Below are 15,717 nucleotides of genomic sequence, written 5' to 3'. Positions count from 1 at the left end.
TGTTACAGAGATGGAAAGAAGATAAAGTTCCTACCAGATAAGAATGGCAGATGAAGTTGATGGACTATGCCAAAATGGCTAAAATGACCAGAAGAATCAGAAATCAGGAAGACCAACATTTTAATAAAAAATGGGGAAAATTTATATCTTAAAAGACCATTGCAAACAGTTAAACTCGTTAGTGGGATTGGAATATCACTTGTAGTTTAAGGGTGAATTCTGGACACAATGGAGATGTAAAAGATTTGAATCATCATAAATGATGCGAGGAGGAAATGATTAATAATAGGACCCACAAAGAGGAGGATGGAAGTCCAGGAGATTTCTCAGAACCTTGTTTTTATTATTTATGTATGATATATCTCTGTAAAATGTTAATTTGAAAAACCAAATAAATTATTATTATTATTTTTAAAAAGACAATGAGCTCCCAAACTGAATCCAGAGATTGCTGCGCACAGCTCCTGTCTTTGCATGAATGCAAGTAAATGATATGCGCAAATATGTCAGAGCAAATTTCCTGGGAGAACTACTTCTAGGCTGCCATGTGGCAAAGCAGAGCGCTACACTTGAGTATTTCTGCTCCTCTGGTAAAAGCAAGTGGCTGGACCCAAATTCACTGGGAATTAACAACAGGGCTTCACAGGCCCTGGATCACGTTTAAGCTTCAGCAGCGCGAGCCACTAATGGCTAAACCAGCAGGTTGTGGTTTCAGAAGGAATTTTACAGAATGCGATGTGTCCTTACTCAAACTTTCCAGATGTCGTGGGTTATTATGTAAATAAAAGTATGTTCCAATCGCCAGCGAGGAGCCATGGTATACACCAACGGTTAAAAAGAGAAAGCGATCCAATGTGCAGTTCGAAAATATAAACTGCACTTCCTTGCTTTGGACATCAAAGTTGCTTTTGCAGTTGATGCCCCCTTTCCCTCTTCAAGATAGCTAAGACCAATTGCTAGGTGGGAATTAAGAGGAGAGGGAGAGAGAGATGGAAGCAGGCAAAGACCACATCAGGCACCTGCTCCAGCTGGGTTGGTCTTGCTTAGTTTTAAGTATCTGGCTTTTCATGCATGCCTTGCATTAATTCATGATGTGAGTTGCTCTGTGGGCTTCAATCAAAAAGCACAATATAAATCTACTAATAAACAAAGAAATAAAGTTGGGACACTCTCTTTAAGCCGGTTGGTTCAATTAAAAAAGTGAGGCAGCTCCAACAGTTCTACATCATTCGTCTTTTCTCCATCACCTTTGCCTTTTTTTCTTTTTCTTTTTCTGCAAATTAGTCATCTTCCAATAGAGACCTTCCCCCCATTCATATATTTATTTACCCTATACCACAGTATCAGGAGAACTAATACAAAATAAAAATGGGCTGTGGTGTCAGAATGAGACTCTTGCACTATTCGGTACAGCATATTCTCAGAGAATATACTGCCTTTATTTTGCAGCTACCAGATTTGTGAGCAGTTCTTTTCCTTTGGTGCTTTAGGGAGCACTGTTTTATTCTGCAGCTAAGATATATAGCCTCAGAAGACCAAACTTACTTAAAATGGGTTATAAATCCTTCACTTGGAACTATTAAAACTCCTGAGTTATCTCTGGTTTCCTATCAGAAAGGAAGCAGTAGTAAAGTTCACAAAGTCTTCTCTCACGCAACACTGGCTAGTTCCTCAGTGCAACCTTTGAATCATGTATGTAATACGGATTGGGGTGGGGAAAGACGAGACTCTTTCATAATCAATTTATATGGGGGGGGGGAGAGAGAGTTTACTCCAACTCTCCTTTCCTTGAGAAAGTAAGATGGGACTGCAGAATCAGGCCAATGACCCATCTAGTTCAGCATCCTGTTATCTTGGTTGGGAAGCCCACAAAGCAGGACCTGAGCACTCTGCCCGCCTGCAATTTCCAGCAACTGGTATCCAGAGGCATATTCAATTCTTCTCTTAATGATCTGAAGCAGGGAATTCGTTTTTTTCAAAGCTGACGCATGTTGGGTCAATATCTCCATCCAGCTGTCTACTGTGACCTCAAGGTTCCTGGGTTTGTTCACAGCCCATGACAATATATGTAAAACTAAGATGTTTTTGCCTCAATGTGCATCACTTGACACTTGCTTCAATTCGCTTAATTTGCCATTTTATTGCCCATGCACTTGGTTTGGAGAGGTCCTTCTGGAGCTCTTCAGAATCTATTCGTTTTAATGACCCTGAACAATTTAGTACAGTAAGCCTGCAACTTGCGCTCACTTTACTTATGCGATCACCTTATATGGGTGTGTGTGTGGGGGGGGGAATAAATAAATGGAGAGTCAGGGAGAACTGACCCAGTAGTGATGTATGGAAGTGAGAGCTGGACCATAAAGAAGGCTGATCGCCGAAGAATTGATGCTTTTGAATTATGGTGCTGGAGGAGACTCTTGAGAGTCCCATGGACCGCAAGAAGATCAAACTGATCCATTCTGAAGGAAATCAGCCCTGAGTGCTCACTGGAAGGACAGATCGTGAAGCTGAGGCACCAGTACTTTGGCCACCTCATGAGAAGAGAAGACTCCCTGGAAAAGATCCTGAGGTTGGGAAAGATGGAGGGCACAAGGAGAAGGGGACGACAGAGGACGAGATGGTTGGGCAGTGTTCTTGAAGCTACCAGCATGAGTTTGACCAAGCTGCGAGAGGCAGTGGAAGACAGGAGTGCCTGGCGTGCTCTGGTCCATGGGGTCACGAAGAGTCGGACACGACTAAACGGCTAAACAACAACAACAACAACAAAGCGACAGGGGGTTGGCCAGGTGTCAGGGAAAGTGGGCTGGCAAAGGTGGGCAGGTGGGGTTGATGAGCAGAGCAAGCAGGGCTGGCAGCCCTTAGTAATACTGTAGATATGTAAGCTGCGGGAGGCAGTGGAAGACAGGAGTGCCTGGAGTGCTCTGGTCCATGGGGTCACGAAGAGTCGAGCACGACTAAACAACAACAACAACAGGGAGAACCACCACTCTCAGCTTTCCATTTACTTATCGTTTCGCCACCCATGCTTCCAGCGAGCTTTTTCCTCGCTTACTGGGCTTTGGGAAGGCAGTGCAAGGTCTCTGCCAGCAAACAGGCTCCCGGAACCAAACCCTTGCATAAGGGGGGGGGGGGGCACTTTCTCATCATTGGCTCACCCCCAGTTCTAGATCTTTTATGAACAAGCTAAAAAGCACAGGTCCCAATACCATTCCTTGGGGGACTCCACTTTCTATATCTCTCCATTCGGAGAACTGTTCATTTATTCCTACTCCCTGCTTCCTGCAACTTTACCAATTCCTGATCCAAAAGAGGACCTCTGCTCTTCTTATATGACTGCAAAGTTTACACAGAGGTCTTTGGTGAAGTACTTTGTCAAAAGCAGACTATAAATCAATAAGATGCAACAATAAAATCCAGTTAAAAATAAAACTACAACCCACAATAAAGCCATATCCAGTTACAACTGGACCCTAAGCATCCCCAAAAGGAAACAACAACTGGAGCTTCAACGGCTTTTCTCAAAGTGTAATGGGGTTATTTTTAATACGGACAAAAGCACATTAAAATAAAAACTCTCATTTAACAATGATTTAGAACACTTGTAGGGGCATGTTTTTTGTTTTGTTTTGTTTTACTTTTTTTGGGGGGGGGGGGTGATGGCAATTGAACATTCCTTTGCTTTCCGAATACAAAGTTCTAAACGGAAATAGATGAGCAGTAAGCTTTTAACAGAATCATTTACAAGCATTTAGGCAAGTGTGAGAGAAGGAAATGATGTTAGGATTAAGAAGACAGTCAACTCACAAGAATACATGCAATGATGCTCTTTCAGAAGTACTACTATGGTTTATGCCAGGCTTCCCCAACCTGCTGTCCTCCAGATGTTTTAGCCTACAACTCCCATGATCCCTAGCTAACAGGACCAGTGATCAGGGATGATGGGAATTGTAGTCCAAAACATCTGGAGGGCCTGGTTTATGCTATAGTTTGATATGCAGGTCAAAGTAGAAAAATGTTTCCACTGACACTTTAAAAAGGCATATATTTATGGATCATGCCCCTGTTTTGTTTAGAAATAACAGACAACAACTCTTAATTTATCAGAACTAGGTAGAAAATAAATTAAACTATGACTGATGACACTTCTCTCCTTTAAAAAATAAACGTCATATTGGAAACTTTAAAAGGACTTGTAAAAGAACAATTCATCAATCAAATACTGTTTACATGTTTAGTAAACTCTCTCTCTCTCTCTCACACACACACACAACTTGAAAGGAGGAACGCCCAAGAAACTATAATATGGTGGGTTATAATCATGTGATTTCCACACATAAATCTAATTTTATGCAAGCAAACAAAAAACCGTGTCTGTAGAATTTTAGAATTTAACTTCTGGGAATGAAAACATTTGTTTGGTTGACATTTAGGGATAATAGGCCCTAGGGAAAAGAAACATTAACTGCAGTTTTTCTTCCCCCAGACATTTTTATTTTAAAAGCGGTGATGTAATTTGGTATAATCTATCACTCTTTTCAATTCTGATAGCTAAATGGGCAGTGTGCACACTTTGCAATTATGCATAAACAGTACTTTTAGTGCAGTTGTTAACTGTCCTAGAAGCCACTATAGCCCTTGCTAATAAAAAAATATTTATTGCAACCATGAACCTGCATTTTAAGCCATTTGACAACATCTAAAGGCATATGCTCTCAGTTCAATAAATGTCAGAGCAGAGCCACACATGGAATCTCTACATTTAGAAGCAGTGCAAATCTAATCTAATCATCCTCTAATGTGGACAAACAGCGGACACACATATCCATTAAGCCAATTCCGCTGGGAGGCATATGGCCGTTCATTGCCGGGATACAGAATGTTTGACAAGATGTGTTTTTTGGCAACACAATTTCGGCTTCAACTGAAAAGCTGGTTTGTTATTGACTGCAGAGTCCGTTGGGCAATGCCTTCTTTGATTTTATGTTTGTGGTATTAAGCCTATCATATTATATTGCCAGATCAATGGGAAACAGCCAATTTGATTGCTCTTGGATAATATACGGGCTGGGTCCAGAAGTTGCAACTGGTGGAGAATGCTGTACTGACACTGCATGACACCTATGTACCGGTCTTGTTTTTGGCATATAAACTCTAAACTTGGCACCAGGTTACCTCCAAGAACTCCTTATTATATACCCTTGCCCAGCCTCTTAGATCCTCAGGAATGACACTTTTGGTAATGTTGTAAGCTCTGGAAGTTTGTCTTATGTCTACCAAGGGAAGAGCCTTTTTAGTGTGGTGGCAGCTGTGCTGCAGAATTCACTTCCAAAGAGCATCAGGCAGGCACAGGATTACCATTTAGGCATGGGCTCAAAACTCACCAGTTACAAATCTACAACCAATGGACCATCAACTCATGTTGTAAAGTCACTAGAAATCCAAGAAAAATTAGCCCTGGGTTGCACTAAAAGATGCCCTTGCACAAGTGGGACAAATTTATGCCCCAGCAACAGCATTTCCCCTTCCTCTCCTTTTCCCTCTGTGCCCTCCTTCAAATAAAAATAAAAATCTGGTCTGTACATTTGTGGGATTCTCCAGAGCACACAGGGGGTTAAGTGGCACAGGAGGAACACAGGAGGAAGAGAAAGTCCACTCATATCAAATAAAATAAAATAAAATAAAATAAAATAAAATAAAATAAAATAAAATAAAATAAAATAAAATAATAATAATAATAATAATAATAATAATAATAATAATAATAATTTATTTATACCCTGCCCATCTGGCTGGTTTTCCCCAGCCACTCTGGGAGGCTCCCAACAGAATATAAAAAACATGATAAAACATTAAACATTAAAAACTTCACTAAACAAGACTGCCCTCAGATGTCTTCTAAAAAATAATAATAAAAGAGTTGGATACAACTCTCTATTCTTAACATTTTATCTGAACCAAGACCATTTTATTGGAACCATTTCCTTTTCTTTCCTATGCACCAGTTCTTTCCCTACAATCTCTCAGTAAAAATATACCACTGGTACACCCTCTACGCCATCATTTACACCTCCTAATTGGTGCTGCTCTTTCATACTTTTTCAATATGAACATTTTGTACTTCATTAAAGCACTAACTTCCTGGGCAATTCTCAAGTATTCCCCAGCCTGTCTAGTTCCTTCAAATACAGGACAGCTTTATCCCTTTTTAAAAAAATAAAGTTTATCTTGTGCAAACCGATCCATTTGTCAGACACTGCTTAACAAGTTCTACTAGTCTCTGCAAGTTGATAGTGACATATTCCTCCTCCTCCTCCTCTTTGCAAGTACCAACAACCTCACACACAATTCACAAATGCATTTCAAAGTTCCTTCATGTGGGGTGTAGGTGGGTGCAGAGAAAAAGTGAAATTATTTTCAGCAAATTTTGCATGCACTGGGCTACACTCACAGGGAAGAATTATTTCATTCATTAGCGTTAATGATAAAAGTACTGGATAATGTCGTTTCTGTACATGTTGATATATATATATATTTCTTCAGCAATTTCTGCTGATATCCCCATCTCCAAGATGCTTTTGCTTACCAGGGAAACCTTCAAATGTAATTCTGTCTCCAGGAACAACCCCACTAGGAGGGATTAGAATCTCCACCTTCTCTGGCGTGCTAGCACACATCAGCATGGCTTGGGACAAAACTCCTCTCATTTTCACTGGCTTCAGGTTACAGAGAAATATCGCCATCCGGTTTTGCATCTGTACATGGGACATAAGTTAAAACAAAAATGAAATTTAGCTAGGCTTCTCTGCATTTCTTTCACAATGAGGAAACAAGGGGAAAAATTAATGCATGCAACTGCACAGTAAAACACGCAAAAACACCAAGTATGCAGATACAAATATGTTAGCAACAATTAACATTCTTTCAAGACTAATTCAGTAGTAAAAGCCAGGAAACAATTAAGGATAACTGTCTTCTAATACAGACACACAAGAGGGTGCAATAAAGACAACATTGTGTCCTGGTGCTTGGATATAATGGCTGAAAAAATGTTTTACTGACTTTCCATTCTTTGTGGTCCTGGGTTCCAACTTTTAACAGTTACTTAATGAATTTTTGTAAAAACATCCTTCTAAACTAATCAGAGAAAGCATGCCCAGGTGGTTTACCATTCAGGATGTAATTAATCCAAAGACAGGAGGACATTTTTGAAGCATATTTTATCAAAACAGTTGTCCATAATGTGCACTGCAATTCGTTTATTTAAAACTACAAATGCTTCTGGGTTTTTTCCTCCCCCCCCCCCCCACTAGGGAAGACTACAATGAATAAGCAGAACAATGAGGCCTCATTAGTGAACATTGCAACTAACAACTTGGTCAAGAAAACAGATTGTTGTTCTTTTAATAGACATAAATCAAAAAAGATCTTTGACAATAAAGTTACTGATGATATTCAAAAACCTACCAGGCATACAAACCAATGTTCGTGTTTCCACACAAATTGTAATTTAAGCAGCAGTTTTTAATTAATACATTTGCCAAGTTGAGGAGAAAGAGACTAAAAATGGTTATTAGACATTAATAAGTTTAGGTTGGAAGCTGCAGCCCATTTCTAACCACCTTATGTATTAAAATATGCAACAGTCTGCCTTAAAATCATTGGGATTTCATTGATTACAATGAACTGTTGGATAAATTTAAGGCAGTCCCAGCTGTCTTAAACTGAGGTACCAAATGGATGTTTGGAACGCCAGGAACTGTCAGAACAAGGAACAGAATTCCTTCTCCTTTCCTGAATATTATATTGGATAAATATTGCTTAAAATTCAGGATCTGGCTTATTTCAATATGTTCAGCCAGAAAGGATGTTTTCCTTACTGCAGTTCCGTATAGTGTGGGTGTCCTTCAAGCTGTCTGGGTTGTGGAGATTCCACTGTATTTTATGTAAGAGGCAAAACACAATGCCCTGGATGCTTCAAAACATATTGGGACACAGATGAAGCCAACAACAAACAGTCTCTCATATTTTTATTGCAATTGCTGGTATAATATAACTACCAAAACACACACAGAGCTGACTATGGGGGTGGAATGTCCTTTTTATATTTCTTAGGAAAGAGAAAAAGTGAGCAGTAGATCCTAATGAGTGCTCTATGCAAACACAACTATCCATGGGACTAATTATGCAGGTCTAGGGGAATTCTGCGCCCATGTTTACTGAGCTACAACCCTTGCTCATGGCAAACCTCTTCTGAAACTTAGGTGAGTGTTTCAAACATTCCTGAACTTTGGGGGGAGGCTGAAAAGGAGGACAATGCCAAAAAAGGGCAAAGAAGAAGAACTGCACTCCTCAATCTTTAGGCATGCCTTAAGAAGCTGTATTGATGCGGATGGCGCTGTGGGTTAAACCACAGAGCCTAGGGCTTGCCGATCAGAAGGTCGGCGGTTCGAATCCCCGCGACACGGTGAGCTCCTGTTGCTCGGTCCTTGCTCCTGCCAACCTAGCAGTTTGAAAGCACGCCAAAAAGTGCAAGTAGATAAGTAGGTACCGCTCCGGTGGGAAGGTAAATGGCATTTCAGTGCACTGCTCTGGTTCGCCAGAAGCGGCTTAGTCATGGCCACATGACCCAGAAGCTGTATGTCAGCTCCCCCGGCCAATAAAGTGAGATGAGCGCTGCAACCCCAAAGTCGTCTGCGACTGGACCTAATGGTCAGGGGTCCCTTTACCTTTACTAAGTAGCTGCACAGATCCTACCTAATGAGTCTGGAGATTAAGACTTGAAACAATGGATTCAAGTTGCAAGAAAGGAGATACCAACTAAACATCAGGAAGAACTTTCTGACGGTAAGAGCTGTTCGACAGTGGAATGGACTCCCTTGCGAGGTGGTGGACTCTCTTTCTTTGGAGGTTCCTAAGCAAAGGCTGGATGGCCATCTGCCATCAATGCCTTATTTGAGATTCCTGCATCGCAGGGGGTTGGACTAGATGACCCTTCTAACTCTAAAATTCTATGATTCTATAATTCAAGTGATAGTGTACATGGGCGCTTCTGATTTCCTTCAAGCTTTGTCTCCATCTTTCAAAATGGAAAAAGGACAGAACAGATGCATATGTGAAAGTTGAGCATTTTCCAGCCGTAAGTTAAGAAGAGAAGTTTACATTCAAAATATTTTTTTTTGTTTCCTCCACCAGTATTACAAGAAATAATTTCAAATTACACATTTACTCAAAATTACCCAGAACGTTAGAAGGTGTGTTTTGCTATGAAATAGCAGAATTACGGACTCAGCTACATTCACAAAGATAAAGCGCTTTATAGGGGTTATAACACTATGATCCCAGATGGCGCTGTTGAGTCCCGTTTTTTGCCAACGGGATTTCCCTGTATGAAGTTGACAATGCATTTAAGTGAATCACTTCTCTGATGTGTCTAGATCCAGCCTAAAGATCCAGCCTAGAATACTATTTCATATTTCCTCCCTGCTAGGGGCTTCTTAAATCCCAAGAGAAGAAAACTGCATATGCTTCTGAGAAATATGGCTATGCCTTACACATGGATGAAAGGCATTCATAGTGCATCCTCTGCTTGACAGACAGGCTGCAATATCTCAAGTGACATTTCTACTTGGTTAAAGATGAAGAGACATCATACCTTGACCCACCTGCTGCAGCATCCTATATTTGGCAACAAGAGCAGAAGAGCACATTCCACTGAAATATGCCTAGAACAGAGGTGGAGAGCCTGTGGTCCTGCAGATGTTGGGTTCAAACTCCCATTAGCCATAGCCACAATGATCAGGAATGATGGGAACTGTAGTCTAGCAACATCTGCTGGGCCACAGACCTCCCACCCTTGGCCAGGAAGATGCAGACGAGAAGTTATTACTGGCTACTCCAGGTGTGCTGCATACAGGAAGAGGACCACCAAGGTTCATTGAGTTGTTGTGGGAGTCAGATTCTGACACTGGCAGAAGCTAGATTTGTTTTGGCTCCCCTCTATTTAATTTGTTTCTTAAGTAATAAGTTTGTGAACTTGAGATTATTTCAGTATCCATCTGCTGCATAACTTTAAGTGCCAAAACTAAAACTAACCAATTTTAAATATTTAAAACAAACTTTATTTAGCAAAGAATAATTCAAAGGAAGTATCAAATGAATTCTTTATGTACCTCTTCTAAAGGAACATGTTTCACTAGACCACTGACGACAGTTCTAGGGTTTGTTTCTCCCACGTCAACTTCCTCAACATACAGAGTATCAGCATCTGGGTGTTTCTTTGCTGCTGTGATGCAACCAATTCGAAAATCAAGTCGGGAAACATCTAAAGGCTTTGAGTCATCATTCGCAGCTGACTGCTGCTTTTTCTCCTTCTTTTCTGCTAAAACAAAATCGGAAGCCATTTAATTACACAGGCACACACATCCCCGGGAATGCAATTCAAGCAAGTTTTCTTTTTCCCTGTCTGAAAAGAAATCCCGCGGTACTTTTTAACATTCTTTGATTTCAAAACAGAGACCCAAAATATTACAACTGTGTGACAACAGGCTTCCTTAAACATAGATAACTAGATAGAATTATGGTACCATTTCCTTTAATGTTTTGCTTAGAAGCACCTACCCAAAAATAAGCTTACAGTTTCTGCATACCTGACAGGATTCCTAGAATCACAGAAACATATTAACTTGTAAATATAGCTTTAAAAAACAAAGATTCATAATGGACCTAACCAACTTGGGTCCATTAATTTCAATCTACTGCAAGTAGGCTAGAACCTTCACAATTGGCTTGCTGAGGACTTGTTCTTCAAGGACTGTGGAATGTTGAGGACACTTAAACCACAGACCACTCCCAAGATTAAGGGTATCAGTTGTGAAAAAGGGGAACGAAGTGGCAATGAAAGGAATCTTGTCTGCTTGGGCTTATACTTAGTGAACAGTATTAGGATTAAGGAAGAAGGAAGCTGGGAAAGATATCCCCCCCCCCCCATTCCCATTGACCAGGAACTTTTCTGGATCAACTGCACCTACATGGAAATAAATCACTTAGGTTCAGGACATCCTCCACTCGATTCCCCCTGCCCGCCACCCTCGGAGTGGCTGCCGAGATCATATTAACACCTGTCCTGAAAGACCTACATTGGTTCCCAGTATGTCTCTGAGCATAATTTAAAGTGTTGGTACTGACCTTTAAAGCCTTAAACGGCCTTGGCCCAGTATACCTGAAGAAGCGTCCCCACCCCCATTGTCCGAGGGCCTTCTGGCAGTTCCCTCCCTGCAAGAAGTGAGGTTGCAGGGAACCAGGCAGAGGGCCTTCTCAGTAGTGGCGCCCACCCCATAACTATCTGAGTTTTAGAAGACACCTGAAGGCAACCCTGTTTAGGGAGGTTTTTAATGTTTGATGTTTTGTTGTGCTTTTAATTCTGTTGGGAGCCACCCAGAGTGGCTGGGCAAACCCAGCCAGATGGGCGGGGAATAAATAATATATTATTATTATTATTATTATTATTATTATTATTATTATTATTATTAACCCACCCCGGACTATATGGCTCCTGTTCCAAGATGGCTGGAGCACTGAACAAGAAGTGGGGATATCATACAACAGGTTTGTTTCGTGTCCCCACTTGTTTCCTCCAATTCTAACAATTCTCTTTTCATTTCTAAGGATATTGTATTACTTTGGAAATTTTGGAGCATTTTTAAATGGAAATCATTAGTTACTTCCGAGCTTTTATTTCACATAAGCCACACAGACATTCACTTACCACTTTGCCTAACCTAGTCCAGAATAATTTTCCTGAAAAAGTTCTACATTGATAACATTCCTTTTTGGTGTATATTAATGAAACTAAACTTCAAACATTTCCAAGTAGCATATGTAAAATCACCTTTCTTTTCCGTCTTGTCCTTTTTCTTCTTTTCTTCATTTGTTCCTTTAATTTGGTCTTTAGGACCAGATGGGGCCGCTGCAGCAGCGGCGGGCTGAGAGACTTCTTCTGAAAAGGATGCTGTTGCAGAAGGTGTTTCACTGGGCGGCAGAGAGACTTGTTTCACTACATTAAACACAAAGAAAGATTCAAAACATTGAGAAGATATATTTAATGCAGGAATATTACACATTTATTTAATAAAATGTATAAAATGCTAAAATTCAATCCATTAATCAAAAATGAGAGTTCTGTAGGTTTCAAAGGTTTTGTGAAATATTAGTAGTAATAAAATGCAGGGATAAATTTCAATATTGGGATTCTGTCATCTCCAAATGTCTGGGTTCACTTACACATATTAAATTTAATCCTTCTGGCTTTTATGGGTAAGCATCATGAGAGTTAATAGGCAATCAGACTGTTGATAGCAGCAAGAATTAATTGTGCCAATCATGTTAATTAGAATAAATTCTGATTGAACTGAGACTTGCTTCCAAGTTAGATTGCAGCCTTAGCTAAATGTGGCATTTTAGTCAGAAGATTAAAATAGATTAAAAACAATAGGGATGAAATACAATGAAATATAAAAATCAATAGGTTAAAGTTATTGCTTTGGACAATAGCTTCATACCAAGCTAGAAGACAAGCACATCATAAAATTAATATAAGATTACTAACATAGTACATAAAATGAGTATGTTACTAACGTATGCTTTTGACCTGGTTTACAGTTGAGTGTTCCCCTAACACAAGGATTGGACAGGGCTAAAATATTTATCTTCTCCACCCATTCCAATGAGACAAGTTTTTTACTTGCAGAGTGCACCACACACACTCTTTAGGTGATAACACCACCTATCCTTTGGATGATATCATCTCATTTGGCTGCATGTATACGGTAGCCAAAGTCCCAAGTATACAAAGTTCATAGTACACTATGGCAAGCATAAAATTAAGTTTGTAAGTTACAAACTTAGGCAATTTCTATGTACTTAAACTCAGAGGCTCGCAGAAAATATTTCTGTATGCACAATTTTGAAAGAAGCAAAATGTGGATAACGGCTTCCAATATCATGCAATCGGATTTCTGCTTGTGCAACAGGATTTCCTCTTCGTCTCCTGTCCCCTGGGACAGCTCCCCTCATTCTTTAGAATTAAGAAGAAAATGTCACTTATAAGGGTTGTATGTATTTTGCATGCACACACAAATAAAATTCCAGTTTATCCCTTCTTCCCCTCCACCACCAGTTTTCAACCAAAACAGCTTAGAATTTGCATATTTGAGAAAAGGAGCACCCAAGATTGATTCTCGATGCTCCAGTTTGTCTGCTGGCTCAGCCTCGCCTCTCACAACATTCCAGATCCTAAAGGCATGTAGAGTAACATTTCAGAAAGTGTAGCATGCACCTTCTGAAATGTTACTATGGTTTGCTATGATGCAGTAGAACAAAATGTATAGGTGGTGTCAGACAGGTAGTGAATACTACCCAGACAAGTAGCTTACCACCAATATTTTTCTTCATAAATCTAAGAATTGGGGTAAATATCCCTCTACACCCCAAAATACACTTTGTCCCTTCAGTGCCTCCCTAATATTTCTCTCCTTGTTATGGGAAATGAGTGTTCTGCAGACTGAAGAAGCCACACTTGCCTAAGACGACGTTGCTCTCCCACCCCCAACCCCATTTCAGTCACCTCCATTCCGAATTTCAGCCTGGATCAATTCTTGTTTCAGCACATCAATTTCTTTCTTCAGTTTGGCATTTTCTACACGAAGCTTCTTTTCTTCCCTCAGAGATGCCTGCAAGACTACAGGAGACAAATTCTCCATTAGGAATCACATACACAATAATGTCATAAAGGGAAAGCTTAATTTCACAACTATGAAATTCAGGGTTTAAGGGTTTAAAATTGACTTAAGACCCACTTATTCTTAAAACTTCAAAAAACAGAAGAATCACAATTCGTGCATTAGTGCTCTTCTTTATGCTTCCCCCTCTAAATCCTTTCCTATTAAAAAAAAACCTAGGGCAATAATCAAATTAAGACCAAAAAAAACGGGAGTACAGAGCACATTAGGAGTTTCTTGCAGTGCTCAAATTTCAGATTGATTCTGTTGTAGGGGGGAAATCGGAAACTATCAGCTTTTTTTAAAAAAGCAAACGGGGGGGGGGAGTCGTGACAACAGAGAAAGTCTCAACATAGCAACTAAAAGGAAAGATGTTTTTTCCATTAAGGTTCTGGAAATGAGAGCAGGAGATGTGAGTTCTAGCCCTTGCTTTTTCCACAGAATGCCCATATATAGCTACTTAACACCTCAGTTTTCTCAGTTATTAAAGATATTTTACCATCCCACACAAATGTCAAAATGACACACTAATATCTGTTATTACTGCTGAGCCTTAGGTATTTTTTCAATTAATTCCACGGCATAGCCAGAATTGGACTTTTTAATCACATTGGGCGCCTCCCCCCCCCCAATTCCCCTTTTCCTTGGCACCTGCTCTGAGAAACGAGCTGTTGCTCTAAGGTTCTTGCGGGAATACAATTTGGAACTGTATTGTATGCCTATTACAATGGAATGCATAGCCAAACTGTTTATTCTTTAGTTTAAAAGTCTTCCTTATAACTACATCAGGAAAGCGGGGGGGGGGGGGAGAGAGAAGATGACAGAGCATTTCTCTGTAAACTATGGTGAAATGAACTCTAGAGGCACTACCTGAGGGCAATGCAGAAACTGTTGAAAAGTTTGATCTTTTATATTTATAAGCAGAACATTTGTCTGTTGATTCTAGGCCAAAATGACTCCTTTGGAATTTTTATTTTTTAATGTGAGGCTTTGGTTCAGACACATTGAACAATATGCTGAAAACCCTGGACCTGGAGACAATATGATCAAAAAGGTGGCAGACACTTATTTTTTGCTTTGTGCTATAGTCCACAAATGTTAACACAGCCTTTGTCAGCTTGTAGTGCCCCCCCAGATGTTTTGGACTCCAAATCCCATCAGTCCCAAGCAGCATGCGGTATGTCTGGGCCTGATGGGAGTTGAAGTCCAAAAATCTTTATAGAGTGCTAGAGGTCAGTAAAGCCTGCTTTAAACCACTGGAATATATAATAGCTTTGTACACAAGTACATAAGCATAACAAAAGGTAAAAATATGCTTAAAGAGCTTCAGCTATGGCTCTAGATCATTATATAACACAGATTGGGGCTTTGTGGTTTTTTAATCTTGACCTAGTCAAAGAATTTCATAGGTATCACAACAAACTCTTGGACAAATCAATGCTGAAAGTAGACAATTAAGAATCCATGCAGACGAATTGTTGAAGGGTTATTAAAGTCACAATAAACTGCACAAAGTTATTAATCAGCACTATCACAGCATGGGCTAAAAGCTTAGTTATCAATCACATGATCTACATGTATAAAGTTGTATGTCCATTTCCAGAATCTCTTGTTAAAGGACCATGGGTTTAGGGGTGGGATAACCTATAACCAAGACCTTAGAGAGATTCTTTCAATCAAGCGTAGAGATAGATCAATCATCTGATTTCTGTAAGGTGGTTTTATATGGTGGGCTTTTAACAATGCTAGAGAAGCAAACTGTAAATTCTCCAGAGTCTGGTGGCTTACATTTACACAGCTCTCATGCAATATTTTTTCTTCAAGAGGAGGATGCCACCATTCAGTACAGTCAGCTCTAGTTATAGCAGAATTCTCTGCACCTTGAGAAGGACTGGACTTGGCCCTTTTCTGGTATCACACACATGAGGAAGAGTTTGCTATC

The 15,717-nt window shown here is 40.0% G+C and overlaps 1 protein-coding gene across 5 annotated transcripts in view; it reads right to left on the bottom strand.

The window, feature by feature from the left end:
* The window catches only part of AIMP1 (aminoacyl tRNA synthetase complex interacting multifunctional protein 1), a 37,354-nt gene that overhangs the window by 5,576 nt on the left and 16,061 nt on the right, over positions 1-15,717 (bottom strand). For 4 of the 5 annotated variants that reach the window (XM_079990307.1, XM_079990305.1, XM_079990306.1 and 1 more), the window contains 4 exons: positions 13,622-13,735; positions 11,888-12,052; positions 10,170-10,378; positions 6,584-6,752 (listed from right to left, as the gene is read on the bottom strand). In XM_079990307.1, the coding sequence (XP_079846433.1) occupies positions 6,584-6,752; positions 10,170-10,378; positions 11,888-12,052; positions 13,622-13,735 (657 nt within the window). The remainder of the gene's footprint in view (positions 1-6,583; positions 6,753-10,169; positions 10,379-11,887; positions 12,053-13,621; positions 13,736-15,717) is intronic. The other variant, XM_079990304.1, reaches the window with a different exon arrangement.

Source organism: Podarcis cretensis (genome assembly GCF_951804945.1).
Source record: "Podarcis cretensis genome assembly, chromosome: 9".
Taxonomy (NCBI): domain Eukaryota; kingdom Metazoa; phylum Chordata; class Lepidosauria; order Squamata; family Lacertidae; genus Podarcis; species Podarcis cretensis.
This window is presented reverse-complemented; position numbering and strand designations above follow the sequence as displayed.